Below are 20,961 nucleotides of genomic sequence, written 5' to 3' on the forward strand. Positions count from 1 at the left end.
CTGTGCTAGCATAGCATGGACCAGACCAGGTCTTCTAAGTTTATACCTAAGCCCCATATGTTTGCATTGTATATCCCCTTTTCATGCCCTGCTTTGTTGTAACATGATAATTCTTTAATAGTACTTCTTAAGACAAGTCTTCCTTGATATAGACAAGCATGCCTTTTTGTGGGGAGAAGCATTTTCCTAGTAATGATGCTTCATATCTGTTCAAGCCCATCCTTACAGTCTTGCTCAGGTCACCAAGAACTACTTACATCAGTTGGAGGAAAAATCAGAAAGTTAACCTGCTCAGTTTAAAACATGTTGGAATTTCCCTTGGGAACTGAATGGTCTATGGGTTAATGCCTGTCAGAAAAGGATGCCCCTGGGAGAACACCACCATTTAGCATTCTGCTCTTAGCAAATTTAAAGCCTTTAGGGGAAGTGAGGTGTGGACTTACTTCCCCTAACTCTTTTTAAGAGATGTCACGTATTTGGGTGTTGGTTTATTTGCTTCAGAAGATGGATAGCCTGTCAGAGGGAGCCAGGTAAAATGTAGTGTTGCCCCATCACTCCCCTTTAAGAAGAGACTCAAGGGTTCCCAGTAATTCAACACTTTGGACAGAAAACTGAACATTCATCATGCAAAACTTCTCCCCAGATGTCTAGCCACATTTGCAGTTACCCAAGAAAGAAAATGAGATATGGGACTGTAAATATTGCCTCTGCGCTGAGGACTTCTGATGCTTGGTTTCCTAAAACAGGAGGTGCGTCCGGTATTTCCATGTTGCGACTGTATGGTGGAGGGCAAATCCTCTTGATCAGAAAGCATTGTCCTTGGACCGCCTTCTTTCTCTGAGCTCTAATAGTAAGGATGGCATTACAGTACTAAACAAGTACAGGGAAAGTGAATGCGGAAGATGAAGCAAAGGAATGGCGTGGAGATAGTCATCTTGTGTTGTTGGGTCATTTAAATGAATGTGAAATTGTGGCTCTAGGCCTGTTTGCTAGATGATATGCTTTAACCACAGTAAGAAATAACTATTATATTGCAACCCAGTACACACGTGTGGGCTTCCCAGGCAGCTCAGTGGTAAAGATCCCACCTGCCAGCGCAGGAAACACAGGGGCCACGAGTTCAATCCCTGGGTCGGGAAGATCCCCTGGAGCAGGAAACGACAACCCACTCCAGTATTCTTTTCTGGAAGATCCCATGGACAGAGGAGCCTGACAGGCTACAGTCCATGGGGTCACAAAGAGTCAAACCTGACTTAGCGACTGAACGCAGAGCACGCACGTAAGCAAACACGCACGCAATGAGTCACAGCCTGATGTGACGTCGGAAGTCACGTGTGGTGGGTCCAGCACAAACGCTAGACTCAGACCGGCCAGTCAGCGCCTGCTCTCCCATTGGAAGCCCCCCTGAAAAGCTTTGAAACACTGCACACCCTACCTCACGCTTATAGGTTGTCATCCTAACTTTTCCCTCCCCAAATTATGATACTTACAAAAAAAAAAGTAATTTCTAGTCTGTGGTAAATACACTCTAAATATATTCTTGTCAAAATATGAAGCCACAGATGTAGCTCAGATTTGTGGGAAATGGTCTATAATATAACCTGATTGTCAAAGCCGTTCCTCACTTTCTCATCAAGCTAATCAGACTTAACTCCCTGTCAGAAAGGAAGTCAGTCTTTGTTTTGCTGGTCAAATAAACGTCAAAATGTGCACACCTCCTCACCCTGACAACTGTCCTTCTGAACTCTAATTCTGAGATGCAGGGAGATAGATAGATGAGAGGGGTTAAAAGCTTTGCACTGAGTCGGTGCCTGGTTGAAATAAGGCTCCGCTCCAAGACCTTCCCTCAGGACCGAGCCTTTCCCTAATTATCTATCCCTCAACTGATGGCTGGGAGCTTTTATATCCCAGGGTCAAGCTCGTTCAAAGATTTGATATGGATGAGAAATATGCCTTTCATTTGTAAAGGGGCAGGAAAACAATTGTGAATTGGGAAGTGAGAAGGGAGCCTTGACTGATCTTAGACATCCCCCGTCTCCCGCTGGAGCTTTCTCAGCGAGGTCGTTTTAGGAAGACCTTCCTATGGAATGGGAGGATCTGACTCTCCTAAAATTAGGACTGGAACCCCCAGGAAGGTTTGCAAGTACCAACTAGGTCCTCAAATGAAAATAATAACAGTACCTACCTTCAGAGATAATTGTGCAGAATCAATAAGGTGATACAAATAAAGGAGTTTTAATCATTTTATTTATTTATTTATTTTTGGCTGTGCCGAGGCTTCACCGCTGTGCAGACTTTTCTCTAGTTGTGGCAAAATAGGGGCTACACTCTAGCTGCGACGCACAGGCTTCTCATTGTGGTAGCTTCTCTTGTTGCTGAGCACGGGCTCTAGGGCAAAGCACAGTAGTTATGGCGCACAAGATCAGTTGCACCATGGCATGTGGGATCTTCCCAGATCAGGGATCGAACCTATGTCTCCTGCATTGGCAGGCGGATTCTTGACCACTGAGCCAGCAGGGAAGCCCCAAGTAAAGGACTTGATGAAGCTCTGGGTGCATAGTTAACGCCTGCTCTGGGCTTACTATCATCGCTGTTTCTGTAGTCAATTGACCCCTCTACTCACTAACAATGCGGATGAAGTGATCCTCAGGCCCATGCCTACATCTGTGGGCCCCAGCCAGTTTTTCTGTGCTCAGGCCACACCCTGCAACCAGCACCCCTTGGCGACTCCTTGGACCTAGAACCCACCTCTGGTGGCAGATTCTACTCCCAGAAGGACGGGCTTGGGTAAGAAGCCCTCTTGGACCCTGCAGGTGGACACAGGATATCTGGGCAGGCAAGTCAGGGTTCTGACCTTCTGGAACTTGCTCTGGAAAGGGTTGGATACAGGTTTTGGTGTATCCCCCCTCCTAGCAGATTTCTCAGCTGGACAAGGGAGGGCAGGAGCCCTCCTGCTTAGAGGCCCCTCCTGCTTGGGTCTTACCTCAGGGTTTTTATGAGAATCAATTGGTATAATAGACATGAGTGTGTCTTTAATGTAGGAATTAAGTGTTGTCTTGATGGCCTTAATGACCCCAAATTCAGTTAGTCAGACCCCTTGAATAAACAAATGGAAACTACAGAAAAAAGACAAGTGACTAGAACAGAATATAATGAATGCCTTCTTTTTGTTCCAGGCACTGGCTTTCAGGCCTCAGGCTACAACTTCAACACCTATGACTGGAGAAGTCCCAAACAAAGAGGCAGTCTGTCCCCAGTCACAAAGCCCCGAAGCCAGACTTACCCCGATGTGGGACTAAGTAACGAAGAGTGGGACCGGTCCACCGTCAGCGGGTAAGGTTTTCACCAACTGCCGCCCTGTCCCAACTGCTTCCGGGTCATTTGGGCCGGATGTGAACTTCTGTACTTCCTGTGGCACCTACTGCTCACGTTGGAAGGATTGATGGCGCCGCTATCACCGTCCATGCTGGCCCATGGCCGACTCAAGGACTTGAGCCTGCCCAGCAGGAGTCTGGGCTCTGCCACCCTAAAGTTTCCCCAAATGAGAACAACAGTAGCACATGGGGAAAATCTGCTCCTATAAACCATGTCCTCACTGTGACCGGTTCCCTCTCCTTTCATTTAGAAGGTGGTTTCACACTGTCTGTGTGTGTGTTTGTGTATGTTAGTCGCTCAGTCATATCCGACTCTTCGCGACCCCATGGACTGTAGCCTGCCAGGCTCTTCTGTCCATGGGGTTCTCCAGGCAAGAATACTGGAGTGGGTTGCCATTTCCTTCTCCAGGGGATCTTCCCGACCCAGGGATCAAACTCAGATCTCCCGCATTGCAGGCAGATTCTTTACCATCTGAGCCACCACAGAAGCCCAGTTTCACAATAAATTACGTGAAAAAAAATTTTTTAAACTGAGGATTCAATATTTTTAACTGAGAGTCTATTTTAGCAGTATGCTCCTTACCAAAATATTTTAAGGAAACTCATAAATCTGATAGCATTTAAACTGATCTAATCATAATGTTTAATAAATAATTAAATGTTAATAATTAATAACCAAGAATTAATGTTTAATAAATAATTAAACATCATTTAATACTGATGTTTATAATGAATGGGGAAAACATGTTTTTCTCTCTCAAGGAAAAGTTTGATTTCTCGTTCCTTTCAGATAGAGTAGCTGAAAGATATCCCTACCGGTGCCATGCTGACGTAGTTCACTCAGCAGTATCTGTGAATTCAGTTAGTAAGACCATGGTCCTTCCAGTCTTTGAGACATTTTTAATTTCCTGTTACAGTGTCTTTCTGTTAGAACTGGCCTGACTTTGAGGCCACAACTGAAAGAAAGCCAGATCCAAAATGAATCTCTATTTTGTGTGTGAGATGAAGGGGAGGGAGATTCTGGATCCAAATATATATACATACATACATATATATAGATAGATAGATATATAGATATGTATATATATATAGGCTTCCCAGGTGGTGCTAGTGGTAAAGAACCCACCTGCCAGTGCAGGAGACATAAGAGACAAGGGTTCGATCCCTGGGTCAGGAAGATCCCCTGGAGGAGGGTATGGCCACCCACTCTGGTATTCGTGCCTGGAGAATCCCATGGACAGAGGAGCCTGGCAGTCTACAGCCCATGGGTTTGCAAAGAGTTGGACATAACTGAAGCGATTTAGCATAGCATGACATACATGTGTGCGCACACACACACATATATGTATGTATTTGGGCTTCCCAAATGGCGCAGTGGTAAAGAATCTGCCTGCAGGAGATTCAGGTTCAATTCCTGGGGTTGGGAAGATCCCCTGGAAAAGAAGATGGCAACCCACTCCAGTATTCTTGCCTGGAGAGTCCCATGGTCAGAGGAGCCTGGCAGGCTACAGTCCATAGGATTGCAAAGAGTTGGATATGACGGAGTGACTGAACACACACACATGTATATAAATGTGTATACACATATGTATCTGGCAAGTTCTTAACCAGGACTGTGCTTTTGGACAGCAGCTTCACAGGGCCTCCCGACAGTACCGAGGCTGAGCAAGAGGAGAACTTCTGGTCCCAAGCGCTGGAGGATCTGGAAACCTGTGGACAGTCCGGGATTCTGAGAGAACTCGAGGTAGCCTCGGTCCTGCCACTTACTCTCCTTGTTTCTACATTCATTTTTTTTGGTCCTTTTGAGTTGGCATTGGTCACACCAGTTCATTTAAAAGCTTTAACCCCTTTCCACAGGAGAAAGCTGACAGGCGTGTGTCTTTGAGAAACATGAATCTCTTGGTAGCTACCCTTTCTGTTTATATTTTTGCTTGTGAAGCTGCCTTCCCTGCCCCCTTGCCTTTCGGACAGTGATTTGATTTTATCCAATGCAGTTACAAGTATTTCTTTCCCCATTTCTGCCCCCACCCTGAGCTTACTGACCTGTGGCTTCTCTGCCATTGCTCCTTGCTAACCCCGACTATCCCTGTTTGCCACTGGATCGCTCAGGCGAGCTGTCTCAGCAGTGGCGTCTGTCATTCTCTGATTTGCTTTAGAAAGGTTTCTTTGGCATGTTTTCATTTGTACCTGGTAGAGACGTTAATTTGATCGTGAAGAGGAACATAAGAGGAAATTTGATCTTACTTCATTTTGCCCTTAAAGTAGATGGCAATGCAGCTGGTAAAAAAAAGGCCAGTCTGTTTGATCAGCAGCCAAAATATTACAGAGTACATTGCTGTTAATTGCAAATCCTGCTTCTGTGCTAATTTAGTGTGAATTCAAGGACTTGCAGAGAGATGGAGTATAATAGCAGAACTCCTGGTGAGTTCTTTAATCAAAGCCGTAAATTTGCTGACAGTATTCACACTTTGGTCTGGGAAGTCCTGGACTGTTTCCTTTTATGTTCTTTTAAATTTTCTGAGCTGTAAAAAAGAAAGTGGCAAAAGTCTCATTTTTATTTTGATGTCGTATGAGGTCCCCAAGTCACCATAAGGAATGTGAATGGCCTAACTGGGTGGAACTCTTGCAGTTCTAAAATGATGACTCATCTTTATATTATTTTGCTTCTCAGTTGCATGTGTGGATATTTTATGTGACTCCAATGTTTGTGAATCTGCAAAGAGAATTATAAAGAAAAATATTAGTTTGAATTCGTAAACATCATGGTATTACCTGGCATGAATTTCAACTTCAGAGCACAGTTAAAGGACCTGGAGATGGATAATCCTACAAAATGTAAATAAATTAAGATGTTAGCAATTGATTCGTTTTCATGCAACTGTCAAAAAATATAGAATGCTTAAGTATCAGGTAGCTTATTTAAACTTTTACCACTTCCTGTATGGAGAATGATCAGCATTGTACCAAATTGAATAAAGATCTCAGTTAACAATTTTTTAACATAGTGCTGCTTTTAAAAGCATGTTTTGGCTCATATGCCTTTCGCATTTTTCATCTTGAAATCTCATTTGAAGAAGCCATTTTTCTTCTAATAGCTTCTTCTACATTAGGTATTAACAAAGTGAAGATGATGTAAAAAGTAATACAGTGAGGTTGTGTTTTCACCCAGAAATTGAGTTACCTGGTGAAAACAACATCCATCAGTATAGAAATTATGTTGCAACAGCCAATAGATTTTTTTCTAACATCACTTCAGGCAGGTGTGGCCCTTGAAATTATATATCCAGGGGGAAAAAATGGGTTGAATTAATAGTCAAAGAGAAAAAAATTTTTCAACCGGAAAGAATGATTGACAAATCCGTAAGTTAGAGTCTTATTCACACTTTTAGCACAAGGAATATCCACTTATTAGTTTAAATGAACTCTGATTCCTTGATTTCAAGTGCTACTATGCAAAAAATATTATTGGAGCTAGGTTCCTGCATATGAAATTTATATCTAGCATTAAAAGTTAAAGCACACTCTAAATGTAACAAGTGTAGAAGATTAGCTAAGATAAAAAATGATTACAATTGAAATGAAAATGAAAATTATACTAGTCATTTTCCCCATTGCTAGCAATAATTTAGTTTCAGCTTTAGTGATGAAAAATGTACAATTTTAACAAGAGAGAAATTCAAACTAAGATTTTAGACAAGTTACTTAATCTCTTTTATCAGTTATTTCTTCTTTAAAATACAGGGATTATAATGACTAATGCTTACATGACACAACACGGCACATGGCATTTAAATGTTCAATAGAAATTATTTTTGTGCTACTTCTTTGAGTAATGAATACTGCCTTAACTCTTTTTTCCTTAGTATAACATAAGAAGAAGGTTTAAATAAATGTCAAATAGAGAACTTTTGGACAGACTCCTTCTAAGCTGTATGCATATCAGTTATCTCACTGATAATTTTGAAAATGTATAAATTACAAATTGTGCAAAATGAAAATCGGTGGTACATACTTATGAAGCAAAAACAAGTCTTAAGAAACTTTAAATAATTACTTTTTTTTTTAGTTTTGTATTTGTGTTTTAATTTTAATATTCCTGCAGGGATGTCACTAATTCAATTGATATTCACTTTAAACAAAGCAATCAATTCATCCTTTGAAAATTTGATCTGAAGACCCTTTGATACTATGTCATTGCTTCCATCAGAACCATTTCTAGATCAGATTATAACTTCTGTTATGGCTAAGGCTTATCAAAGTAGAACAGTTGTCTCCGCTGTAGTGATTATTTGACTTCCAATGTGCTTCCTGCCAGTCTAGTGAAAAATGAGTATAAAAAATGTTAACAAAGCAAATAACTAGTCTAAGTAGGTAAAAACAATAGGTGGATGCTCACCACAGCAAGAAAATAATCGTTGAATGCCTTCAGTAACAGCAGATTAAACAAAGAATGATATATGTGAGTTAAGTACCATAAAACAAAAGGACGTCCCATGTTACCAACAAGCTAGTAATAGAAAGGTTTCAATTAAAGGAGATTTATCTGAAATAAACCATAATATGGATAATTCACACTGGATAAATAATAAGCTTTTCTTTATTTACTAAAAAAGCCAATTTTAAATGTTTCAACTTCATACTTGACTGAGAATCAATATAGCCTAGTAGGCAAGAATAAGGGTTTTGGAGACATTGCTAGGGTTACAATCCCAGACTCTCAGGCAAGTTGCTTCATTGATCCAGGCATCCCCTTCCTGAGTGAAATGAGGAGGTATGATAAGTATAACACTTTATCATATACAGTTATTTTAAGTATTTAATGGTATTCTACATATACACACACATATATGGTACTTAGCACATATTAATACTCTAACTTCTTTTTTTCAAAATTATCAGTAAGATAACTGATGTAGTCAAGATATTGGTAAGTTCACTTATTTTGTTTCTTTTCTACATACCTATGTGCCAATACTTGGCTGTCATTTAGAAATCTTGTTAGTGGCATGTATATAGCTGAACACCAGGTGAAGCTTGGAATTATAAAATCCTAGTGAGGTAACAAATAAAAACTCTACTCACTTTGCAGTGTTCCCTCCTGATCAATAATTTTAGATGGTGCACTTGGCTCATTTACTACCTATGGGACCTTGGGTAGGTCAGTCTCTTTGTGCCTTAGATTCCTCTCCTGTAAATTAGGAGGAATAACAGTACTTAACTCATAAAGTTGTTAAATGTGTGCATACATTCAAAAGACTCACATTACACTTCTGTTACCTTTAGCATCAGTATCAATATAAACCACTAGATCATGTTGTAGCCAGTCATATGGCATGTGGAATTTATTTTCGGGAAGATTCACTGATGCTGGTATACCATTGTATAACCGTTATGTGGAAGAATACAGAGCTGGCTACAGGCATATTTGCAGAATTTTAGCATCCTTCAACCATAAGAAATGAACATTCCCAACATGATATTGGTTTCAAATGCTTTTTTTTGTTCCACTTCTGAGACTCAGTAATTTTTGAGAGCTAATCTTGCCATTTGTTGTGTATTATACAGGGATACTATATTGGAAACAGAACACTTCTCAATTCACTGGTAAAAGTCAAGTCCCCTTGCTTTTGAGCAAAGGGTTGATTCCAGTAGCACGTTATATGATTATTCCTTAACCTCTTTGAGGATCTTACACATAGGTCATTTCTAAGAAACAATGACCTACACCAAGTGATGTGTAGACCTAACTCATCTACTGACTTCTCGGGCTGGCCACGTGGCCAAAGGGAAGACAGTACACCAAGCTCGGCAGGCAACATTCAGTAGGAGCCCTCGCTTTTGTATAAGGAGCCTCATTTCAGCCCGTTGTTACCTGCAGGTGGGGCTGGAGGCGCCATTGCCAATAGGGGCTGCCTGATCTCCCGTAAGTTCTTAGTTCACTTCTGTAAGATATATTGAAGGTTGCCTGATAAATCCCATCTTTAGAGCCCACTCAGTGGAAAGTTTCTGCTTAAAACTGTGGTTTGCAGTAAGCAGATGTTACAGCTCTTCAGCGTGCCTCCAAACTGCCAGGGGTGGTATTTGATTAAATAAACTCAATGGCTTAAGTACTTAAATTGGATTTGTTATGTGCATTGTAAATGTCACTTGCGAAGCATTTTCCCAGACTTTCATGGTGCAGTCAGTATCTCCATTCTCCAGCCTTTGGCTATGCCCCGAAGAGACTGTATTTTGACTGAGCAGAAGGAGAAATGTGCTTCATGTTGAGCAGCCAAACCTCCCCTTAGTCGATTGCTTAATTGTTTCTGAAAATTGTCACTGCCGCAGGCAACGATCATGTCGGGGAGCACGATGAGTTTGAATCACGAGGCCCCTTCATCTCGCAGTCAGCTGGGGCGACAGGCCAGCTTCCAGGAACGGAGCAGCTCCCGGCCACACTATAGCCAGACCACTCGCAGCAACACTCTGCCCTCGGATGTGGGCAGGAAATCTGTCACCCTGAGAAAAATGAAGCAGGAAATAAAGGAGATCATGTCCCCAACTCCTGTGGAGCTGCACAAGGTCAGGCAACTCTCTTCTCTTCCCTTGGGGGTCATGTTTCACAGCCATTCTGCTCAGCATGAGTGCCCTGATGTGATCGAGATCATGACATTCTGCTGTGGGCTCAGCCGAGGAGAGAAGCCAGAGCTTAAGGGCAGATCATCAGAGACCGATGGTTCTCAAAACATGATCTTTTAAGAGGTGATCTCATAAAACAGGGAACATTGGCTTTCAAGTAGTGACTTCATCACAAATGTATTTATGGCCAAAATCTTCCTGCAGAAGCTTGAGGTTCTAGTGTCAAGTGGAGCTTGATCTGTTATTTCAACTTGATTGGAAGGGGAAAAGATTTTCTAAATGCCGTACACTCCTAGCTACGCTGGAAAGGGGTTTCCGGGGTGATGTTGGAAGGATTAGTCATCAATTACAGACTTCTCAGTAGATGGTTATGTTATTAAGGAAGTGTAAACTTCTCTTTAAGACGTAATTTAGATGTCCTTGGTTAGGACAAGATAAGGCCTAGTTATGTTTCATCTCTGCTAAGGTGTTGCCTCACTTTGCTTCATGGATGGAAACGCACAGTTGCAAACATAACTGAATTCAAGTTGCTGGCAGAGTTTAAACAAGGCAGGTGTTTAAACTGCCTTCGTGACAGTATCTGTGGAGCCCAGGGCCAACGAAATCAATGGAAGGGAGGCTTCTCTGGTTTTCTTTTGTAGAACTCGCTTTTTGTTGTAGTTCATGCATAAGGAGGTATAGTTAGTAACAGTCTCACTCCATTCTTCTTACAGAGAAGATCTGTAGTTAATAATCTGTTAACTAGAGGTAAGTTATTTGTCTTACCCAGAAGAGCAAATAAATGTCAGAGTGAGAAGGGAAAACAGGCCAACTACTCCCCTTTTCCTCTAAAGACTTTAGTCTCCCTAACTACCTATTGAAAGTAGCTATTTTGCTGCTGACAAAGGATATGGTGAAAGAAAGGATTGTGTGCGAGGTTGGATTCTGAATTCATGTTCCAATCCTGGGTTCATTCTTTCATTACTCATTGATTCATTCATTCAGTACATAGATTGTGCATTTATTTACTTAAAGAATGTAATGTAAATCTCCAAGGAGCACATTGTCTAATGGGAAGACAGTCCAGGAAACAGTGGGAGGATAGTGGGATTAGTACAAAACAGACACAAGACTAGACTGCCTTTGGAGATGGGGGGGACCCTAACCCACTAAGGGCTTCGCTGGTGGCTCAGACAGTAAAGAATCTGCCTGCAGTGCAAGAGAACCAGATTCGGTTCCTGGGTTGGGAAGATCCCCTGGAGAAGGAAATGGCAGCCCACTCCAGTATTCTTGCCTGGAGAATTCCACAGACGGGAACATTATGGGTTAAAGTCCTTGGGGTCGCAGAGTCGGACACGACCAAGTGACTGACAGTAACCCACTACAGAGGAATGAGAAATGCTTCCTAGATGGAGGTGTTGACTGCAGGAAGGTGGAGGATGGGAAGGCATTCCAAAGCACAGAAAGAAACATATACAGAAGGATGTCAAAGACTGCAGGGTACTGAGAGTGCAAATAGGCCAGCATGACTACAGCCTTGTGCATTAAGAGGCATCACAGACTTTACAGAAAAGTCAAGACGTTTCTGATATTTTAGGGTGGGGACCCAGCTTTAGCCTGTTGTCACAAGTTAGTTTATCCAGTTACCCTGAATTGATGTGTCTGTCTGGCAAACATCAGGCTTCACCACCTGTCACGTATCCTAATCGGCTAATTGACAGACACCATTAGGAGGCTGTAAGGACTCCCTTGCTGATTAAGTTGCAGAAGCCACATAGTCACTGCTAATTCTGCCGTACCATGAGGAGGGCTGGCCCCTCCTGATTCCCTCAGTTATTTAGGAACACTGCCTTCCCGTCTTCTCTAAAAGTCTACTGCCCAGGAAAACAAGTGTTCTGGCTAACTCACCTTCCTTCAGCACCAAAGGGAAAGGGTAACAATGAGTGCCTGCTATGTGCTGTATTTTTTTCTTTTTTAGCCCCTCACAATAGCATGTCTTAGCATTTATTTTCCCCATCTACAGGATAGGGAAGGGCTTCCTAGGTGGCTCAGTGGTAAAGAACCCTCCTGCCAATGAAGGAGATTCAGTCCTTGGGTCAGGAAGATCCCCTGGAGGATGAAATGACAACCCACTCTAGTATTCTTGCCTGGAGAATCCCCATGGATAAAGGGCCCTGGCGGGCTACAGTCCCTGGGGCTGCAAAAGAGTCAGACACGACTGAGTGACTAAACAGCAGGATAGAGAAATAGCAAGTGTAGAAGAGAGCTATTTTCCTTCTGGAGTGAAGCAGTCTCTTCAAAGGAAGATTCCTTGGTAGCCCAGCAAGGCAAAAGGCTTGTCTCCCCATCCCTCCTGTACGGAAAGCAGTCAGCAAAGATCATGACAGCAAATTGGCTAAGCAAGTTGTTATAGCTGACGTTTTTTAAAAAAAATGTGCTGAAAATAGGTCTCTGTCTTTTTAAAGGCATCATGCACTTAGCACAGTGAGCGGCAGTGGGTGGACTGGTTGGAACATTTGTGTGGCACTGTGTGAACCGAGAGACCGCAGATCACAGACTATGCTAGACCCACTTGACCCAGCAAATGGGTTGCTTCTTTTTTCCTTCACTTTAGTCATTTCCCTCTATAGCTGCACTTAGCGCATTTCCCGTGTGGCTTCGCTCTTCTTCCAAATTGGTGCCAAACAAAATAAGGTGCTCAGAGGTAGATGGCGTCCTGGGCATTCTAAGACACCCAAAATGATCTTGTGAAGTGAAGATGCAGCAGAGGGGCCTGCAGCCTGATGATAGGGAATTGTGGGAGTGGTTGATGCTCACATCTCAGGTACCTTTGTGTGTGTGTGTGTGTGTGAATTCAATTACCCTGATAGTCCATTCACGTGTTTGCTGCTAACCCCACACTCCAATTTTGAAATGCTTAAAAGGAGAAATGGTGATTAGAAGAGTCACTTTACTCAGAGCAGAGACTGGTAATTGTATTTGTGTCTTGATTGTGGGCATCCTTTGAACACTAGAAGATTACCTGACACCATGAAAAAGCAAGTGCCTTGTTGATTAAATTGAATTATCTTCCCGTTGGGGTGCTTGGACGGTAGCCTGCCAGGCTCCTCTGTCCATGGGATTTCCCCAGGCAAGAATACTGGAGTCCATCACCATTTCCTTCTCCAGGGGATGTTCCCGACCCAGGAATCGAACCTGCATCTCCTACATTGACAGGCAGTTTCTTTACCTCTGAGCCACGAGGGATGCCCAGGGTGCTATTAGCCTGTACTAAACCTTCACAGAAGTAGGAAAAGGTACTCTTTGGGGGGTGGTGTGGAGATGGGGCCAGAGAAATAGAAAAACATCCCTTCCTCAAGTTGAAAACCCTAAATCAGACTGCATGCGTGGCTTGCCGAGCGGAATGAAGGCTGATTCTCATTGAGCCCCTTGGGTGGACTTTCCTCCATAGCCCTAGTGAAGGGATTTCCAAGGGGCTGCAGAGACCAGAGTAACGAGGCTGGGTAGGGTCAATAGCCCACATTCTGAAAACACGTGCTGTTATTTTCCAGTTGCCATCTTTCTCGGGGCTGTGTGCCACTTGGTGAAAGCTGTCTTCATGAGAACAAGTTGTGGATCTGTCTGTGTCCAAGCCAGTACCTCCAAACTCTTACTGTCACTAGAAGCTGCATCAAGAGGATAGGAATGAATGGGCCAGTATCCATCCCCATTTCTGGGGCGAACAAACAAAACACAAAAGCCACACCATCTCCTGATGATGGGTTACTAGCATCATCCTCATACAAAAAGAATAAAGTGTGGGCTTAACCTTCCAATTTCTTGAGTTTCAACCGACTCTCTATTATCTGCCCCTCATTTCCCACCCAGTCCTCCTTGCCAATCCCTTTTCTCCCTTCAGACCTTCCGAAAATGCTGAGCTCAGGTGAGAGGCTACATTTTTTAAAAATTTCACAGCATCTACTGGCCCAAGGGTCTGCCGTGTCCTAACAGGTCTCCTGTCCTTCATTCCTGAACCCCAAAGACTAGTTATCCTTCCTGACACTTGAGAATAAACATAGAATACAGCCTCACTTCCCCTTTTGGCCCTGTGGTTGGAGGAGGACGTTGGAGCTGGAGTGATGATTTGGTACTTAGATTGGGCGGGGAGGGACAGTGAGGGTGTCACAGGGAAGTGATACTGGTGTCTCTCAGACTTTATTGGCTAAGACGTTATCCAAAATGCATCTTACCTCACAACTTAGTACACACATACACTCACATTTATATATTGAGTTGGCCAAAAAGTTCATTTGGGTTTTGCTGTAAGATCTTACGTAAAAATTCAATGAACTTTTTGGCCACCCTAATACGTATTGAATAAATGAATCCAAAAATTGACTTCACACTATACACTAACATTTTCTGTTTTGTTTCTTTTCAAATGCTGTCATATTAAGCTGATTTCAAGACTTATTAATGGGTAGCAACTACAAGTTTAGAGACTATAGCCTTAGAGAATAGTTTGGCACGTGAACCTCTGATGACATTTACCATCATCACATGGGGTGCCTGTTAAAATGTGAGTTCCTAAGCGCAACCTAGACTTACCTGGTCAGCATTTTCTGGTGGTTGAGGCAAAGAATCAACATTTTAGCAACCCCTTAGTGGATTCTTTTGCACCTGAAGACTGGGAATCACTCCTGTAGGTTTTGCTAGCAGGACGTGATTATTTTGTGTCAGGGAAATCGAAGGCAAGAGCTGAGTGGCTGAGCAAAGAGGAAATGAGTTTCCATTGTTAACCCTGGAGCTTCTAAATTTTATCTTGAAAATTAATTCTGCTTTGTATCAATATTTTAGCTTATCATAGATTTTTTTCTCTTTGCCGATAAGGAGCTTGTGATCTTAGCTGCAGTTCATTGATAACCCCTCTTTTCCTTCTGAAGCTTAAATATTCTTTAGTTTCTGCTTAATATATTTCTGAGATAAATTCTAGCTTCACTTCTCTTTGCATATTTTAAGGCAAAAAAATCTTTTTTCTGTAGATCCTCATTCAGAGCATTTGGACTTTTTTTTTTAAAAAATCATTTCCTTTTGTCCTGTCGTTTGTGTTTTTCAATAAGATTGTATTCCTTTATTGTATGCAACTGCTTTATTTTACAGAAAGTTTTTTAAAATTATTTTCCAGAATCATCTTCTATTTATACCTGCGGATGGCTCGACTCTTGAACATTTGAGTCACTCACAAGGAACCCCTTTATTGTTATAGCTGCATTTGCTACCATCAACTTTTCTCTCAGCCAAGTTCACTTTGCAATTTCAATATATTGGAGTGTTTTGAGAATGTACCTTTGTTCTTCTTTATATGATAAAGTTGTTTTACTTCTTGGAAGTAGCGTCATTTTGGGTGTTTAGGGCCCACATCTTTTTCAATCTTCTCCTTAAGTCAGGAACAGGCTGAACCCTAGGAGGAAATATGAAATGGAAATGCATACCTTATTTTGAATGTGACTCTTCGCCAAATATTTGCAGTTGGTACTCAAGATTAAATGAACTGTCAGGCCAAGGTTTGGCCACAACCTGCCAGTCGTGAGTCACATCACTTCTCTGAACCTCAGTTTGTTCACTACCAAGAAAGGAGCTGGATCACTCATTATCACGAGAGAGTTCACAAATAATAGCGTTTCCCAGGTGAAGTCTCCTTCAGTCTTACCTCAATTCTGCAGTGACAGAAACCCAGCAAATGAGAGGTCCTCAGAATCCTAGCCTTAAAGAGGATTCAGGCAGCCGTCTTAGAGCCTCCACAGATGGAGTTGTACACTGGAATAACACCCTCTTTACAAAGAGAAATGGACGTGTATTACGTCAGTGTGACAAGCATATTCTCTCCCTATAAAACCAGGCGAAGCTAACAATCAATGCGGAATTGTAGAATAAGGGTTGGAATTTAGGTTGTACATTTTATGTGAGCAATGACATCCAGCCCTGACAGTCCTTAAAATGGATTGTTTCCATCAGCTTCCCTTGTCTGTAATTCTACGACATACTTCTCAAAAATGTGAAAAACAAAATTTGTATACAAATGATTGGCTCGTGTGGAAAAAAAAAAAGTGTTTTTTAGCTCATTAATGAGGAATGACAGCAGGATGAAAACATTTGTTCAAAGGGAAGATAAAATAATATATATGTAACAGTCCAAGGAGGGGGGGGAAAAGAGCGTCAGAATAAGATTTCCTAGTTAAAATGAAAGCTGCTCAATGACTTATAGTGAAATAAAAGCAAAGCCTTTGAGCTTATCTCTTCTAAGGGACAGAACTCTATTTGCATCCTATCGCTTCTCTTCAAGTTGCCATCCACTTTTACAGAGGCTGAGCTCTGAGCCATAGAAATGCTAAGTCAAACAGAGGTGCGGTACCTTAGACTCAGATGACCCTTGGGCGGGCTTGTTAGGCAGTGTTCCACTGTGCCTGATTTCCCAGTCTTTGATCTTTGATTTCTGTCAAGGATCCACCACCATCCCTCTTCAGAAATGCTAATAATTTCCCTTAAGTCTAGCCCTGGCCTGGGAATCATTCATCTTCCTCTGATGGCTTTGCTTGTCTCTGTTGTGATCAAATGCGTTTATTAATAGATTGTATTCTGTTATCTATGGAATGTTCACTTACAAATGAGGTGACTCCCTGAGGGTCACTGTGTTTGTCTCCAGGACCTTGGAAAGAAGCCCGCTGAAGCTCTTCCTCCAACATCCTTCTGCGCCCTTGCATGTCTGTTGAGTGTCTGGCAGGGCTGCTGTGAGGATCACATTGATAGTGGTTTAGCCTAGAGCTGCTCTCTTTCTTCCCCTTAGATGAAGCACAAAGTTCAGTCTTTTTTTTTTTCCCCCCCTTTATTTATTTATTTATTTTTTCAGTGGGTTTTGTCATACATTGATATGGATCAGCCATAGATTTACACATATTCCCCATCCCGATCCCCCCTCCCACCTCCCTCTCCACCCGTTCAGTCTTATTTGAGGATCTTTGTGGTGCCAAACCACAGCATTCCTTGGAATGAGGAAATAAATCCAGCACTGTTAGTGCTCAGTGCAGTGAAAGTCTGGTAGTTTGTAACGTGGCCAACAAAGGTCCATCTAGTCAAAGCTATGGTTTTTCCAGTAGTCATGTATGGATGTGAGTTCAGTTCAGCTCAGTTCAGTCGCGCAGTCGTGTCCGACTCTTTTGCGACCCCATGAATCGCAGCACGCCAGGCCTCCTTGTCCATCACCAACTTCCAGAGTTTACCCAAATACATGTCCATCAAGTCAGTGCTGCATCCAACCATCTCGTCCTCTGTTGTCCCCTTCTCCTCCCACCTTCAATCGTTCCGAGCATCAGGGTCTTTTCCAATGAGTCAGCTCTTCGCATCAGGTGGCCAAAGTATTGGAGTTTCAGCTTCAACATCGGTCCTTCCAATGAACACCCAGGACTGATCTCCTTTAGGATGGACTGGTTGGATCTCCTTGCAGTCCAAGGGACCCTCAAGAGTCTTCTCCAACACCACAGTTCAAAAGCATCAATTCTTTGGCACTCAGCTTTCTTTATAGTCCAACTCTCACATCCATACATGACTACTGGAAAAACGGAACTTTATTGACAAAGTAATGTCTCTGCTTTTTAATATGCTGTCTAGGTTGGTCATAACTTTCCTTCTGTCAGGCGAGTGTATTCTCCTCAGTTCTGTCTCGTCTCAACAAAAATTTTAAACGATGGATGTTAGAGCCCTTGGCGTGTCATAACTCTCGGACAGACCATGTTACAGCTCTTAGATCAGTGTTACAGCTCTATTTTATTTAGAAAATACCAGGAAAATCCATCCTCGAGGCACGAGGACATGCCGACCCAAAGACTCGAAGAGAAGAGAGTGGGGGAGCGCACGAGTGCGTGGGAGAGAGAGACCGACCCTGGTCCTTTGGCTCCTCTTTTTATATGTTTTTTTCCTCCCCCCTGGGCCTGCCCTATGCACATTGGGCTAGCCAGGAGTGCTGTTTGTTCTACCTGAAGCCCTCATCCTGGTCCTCAGACCTTCCTTTGACCTTCTTTGTTCTATTCCAGGCTTTTCCCTTCCTTGTCTTTTAGCCACCACCATTTTGGACTCCTGTTTCCTATTCTAACTACCTAACACTTCCAAGGAGCAAGTGTCTCTTAATTTCATGGCTGCAATCACCATCTGCAGTGATTTTGGAGCCCCCAAAAATGAAGTCTGTCACTGTTTCCACTGTTTCCCCATCTATTTCCCATGAAGTGATGGGGCCGGATGCCATGATCTTAGTTTTCTGAATGTTGAGCTTTAAGCCAACTTTTTCACTCTCCTCTTTCACCTTCATCAAGAGGCTCTTTAGTTCTTCTTCATTTCTGCCATAAGGGTGGTGTTATCTGCATATCTGAGGTTATCGATATTTCTCTCAACAATCTTGATTCCAGCTTGTGCTTCATCCAGCCCAGCGTTTCTCATGATGTACTTTGCATATAAGTTAAATAAGCAGGGTGACAATATACAGCCTTGACGCACTCCTTTTCCTGTTTGGAACCAGTCTGTTGTTCCATGTCCAGTTCTAACTGTTGCTTCCTGACCTGCATACAGGTTTCTCAATAGGCAGGTCAGGTGGTCTGGTATTCCCATCTCTTTCAGAATTTTCCACAGTTTATTGTGATCCACACAGTCAAAGGCTTTGGCATAATCAATAAAGCAGAAATAGATGTTTTTCTGAAACTCTCTTGCTTTTCCGATGATCCAGCGGATGTTGGCAATTTGATCTCTGGTTCCTCTGCCTTTTCTAAAACCAGCTTGAACATTTGGAAGTTAACGGTTCATGTATTGCTGAAGCCTGGCTTGGAGAATTTTGAGCATTACCTTACTAGCATGTGAGATGAGTGCAATTGTGTGGTAGTTTGAGCATTCTTTGGCATTGCCTTTCTTTGGGATTGGAGTGAAAACTGACCCTATCCAGTCCTGTGGCCACTGCTGAGTGTTGGCCTATAAAGAAAGCTGAGTGCCAAAGAATTGATGCTTTTGAACTGTGCTGTTGGAGAAGACTCGTGAGAGTCCCTTGGACTGCAAGGAGATCCAACCAGTCCTTCCTAAAGGAAATCAGTCCTGAATGTTCATTGGAAGCACTGATGCTGAAGCTGAAACTCCAATACTTTGGCCAAACCTGATGCGAAAAACTGACTCACTGGAAAAGACCCTGATGCTAGGAAAGATTGAAGGTGGGAGGAGAAGGGGACGACAGCGGATGAGATGGTTGGATGGCATTACCGACTCGATGGACATAAGTTTGAGTAAACTCTGGGAGTTTGTGATGGACAGGGAGGCCTGGCGTGCTGCAGTCCATGGGGTCGCAAAGAGTCGGACACGACTGAGTGACTGAACTGAACTGAATGAGTTGCTTTTTAGATGCACCTGAGGATGGGGGTTGATTGCCAGTGGAGCCAGCCCTGTTATTAGAGTTTTGGAGGTTTCAGTCCCACCGCCGATCTCCAGGGAGAGAATTTGCAGGTGAAATCAATCACCAGTGGCCAATGACTTAAACAGTCATGCCTGTGTAGTGAAGCCTCTGTAAAGCCCCAAAAGGATGGGTTTCCAGGAGCTTCCAGGTTGGTGAGCACATGGGATGTGGGGACGGGGTTGGGGAGGATTGTGATCAGAGCCTGAAGAGAACATGGAGGTTCCACAACCTTTCCACAAAACCTGCCCCAAAGTAGCTCTTCCATCTGGCGTTCCTGAATTATACCATTTTATAATAAACTGGTGATCTGGTAAGTTCTGTGAGCCACTCTGGTAAATTACTCAAACCCAAGGAGGAGGCTGCTGGAACCTCTGTGATACAGCTGGTTGGGCAAAGGTATGAGTGACGACCTGGGTCTGAAGACCATTGTCTGAAATGGTGGGGTAGGGGTGGGGTAATGTTGTTGGACGGAAGCCTTAACCTGTGGGATCTGACACGGCCTCCTTGTGGATAATGTCAGAATTGAGTTGAACTGTAGAACACCCATCTGATGTTACAGGGTTGTTTGGTGGGGTGGGGAACCCCCTACGCTCAACATACACAAGGACGTTTTGCCCACGTGTGTCTGTAGGTTATGGAGGTCAGTGAGCTGCGGGTGGAACTGAGAACTGGGAACTTGAGTGGAGAGCTGGAGGGGAGCCAAGCCAGAGTGCACCTAGCAGCCAGAGAGCAGGGGCGGGTGTGGGGAGGGGCCAGCAGGCTGTCCTGAGTTGGCATGCTGGAACGGTCTTTGGTCAGGCTTGGCTGACTTGGTGCTGGCTGGCCAAGTGCCCAGGGGCAGAGCTGATGGTAACTAGCTGGAAAATCCATACTTTTATTATTTTCTTCCAGCCCCACTGGTAGTATAGGATTGTCCTCAAAAGTCAATTCATGCCTTGAATTGTCAAGTTTAAAGGAACAGGGCTACCCCAGTGGTGTCTGGAAGAATAAACCCAAGTACCTGGTGGTTTGTGGGCAAAGTGGAACCGTCTCTGATAAGTAGGTATTGGTTTGGTCTTTAAAGGCCATCAAGCAAAGGGCTGAGCCACAGGGAGGCTGCCAGGGCATAGGAACTGCTTCTGGGGTGGCTATCACTCACCATGACATGGTCAAAACACTAGACACACTTGCCCTTAAAATCCGGGTGCAGAGGCCTGGCTCTGCTGCTAAGGCTTTTCACGGGACTCAGAACTAAAAACACAAGCATTAGGTTTCTGATCTTTGCCTCGAGGACATCATTCAGACCTGCGGATAGACTTGCTTAGAAATACAGATGAAAGCTCAACTTGAATTATGGTGAAGTCCTGCACCTCCTGTTAAGGCTTCTGTTCTCAGGAGGGTTAGAGGCAGTTGCAGCATGTGCTGACAAATGGTTAAAATTGAAGTGAGTTTTGTAGAACTGTATCGTGACCCAGAGTGTTGTTTCAAGAGGCTCATTGGCCCTTTTGGAACAGAAAAATCTAGCACTGTGTTCATAATCCAGATTCCCCC

At 43.2% G+C, this 20,961-nt stretch overlaps 1 protein-coding gene across 3 annotated transcripts in view; it reads left to right on the top strand.

Moving 5' to 3' along the window:
* The window catches only part of GRIP1 (glutamate receptor interacting protein 1), a 442,838-nt gene that overhangs the window by 404,484 nt on the left and 17,393 nt on the right, over nucleotides 1–20,961 (top strand). For 2 of the 3 annotated variants that reach the window (XM_061130617.1, XM_061130618.1), the window contains 4 exons: nucleotides 3,177–3,333; nucleotides 5,007–5,118; nucleotides 5,232–5,276; nucleotides 9,702–9,935. In XM_061130617.1, coding sequence (XP_060986600.1) covers nucleotides 3,177–3,333; nucleotides 5,007–5,118; nucleotides 5,232–5,276; nucleotides 9,702–9,935 — 548 coding nt within the window. The remainder of the gene's footprint in view (nucleotides 1–3,176; nucleotides 3,334–5,006; nucleotides 5,119–5,231; nucleotides 5,277–9,701; nucleotides 9,936–20,961) is intronic. The other variant, XM_061130619.1, reaches the window with a different exon arrangement.

This window comes from Dama dama, chromosome 3 (assembly GCF_033118175.1).
Source record: "Dama dama isolate Ldn47 chromosome 3, ASM3311817v1, whole genome shotgun sequence".
Taxonomy (NCBI): domain Eukaryota; kingdom Metazoa; phylum Chordata; class Mammalia; order Artiodactyla; family Cervidae; genus Dama; species Dama dama.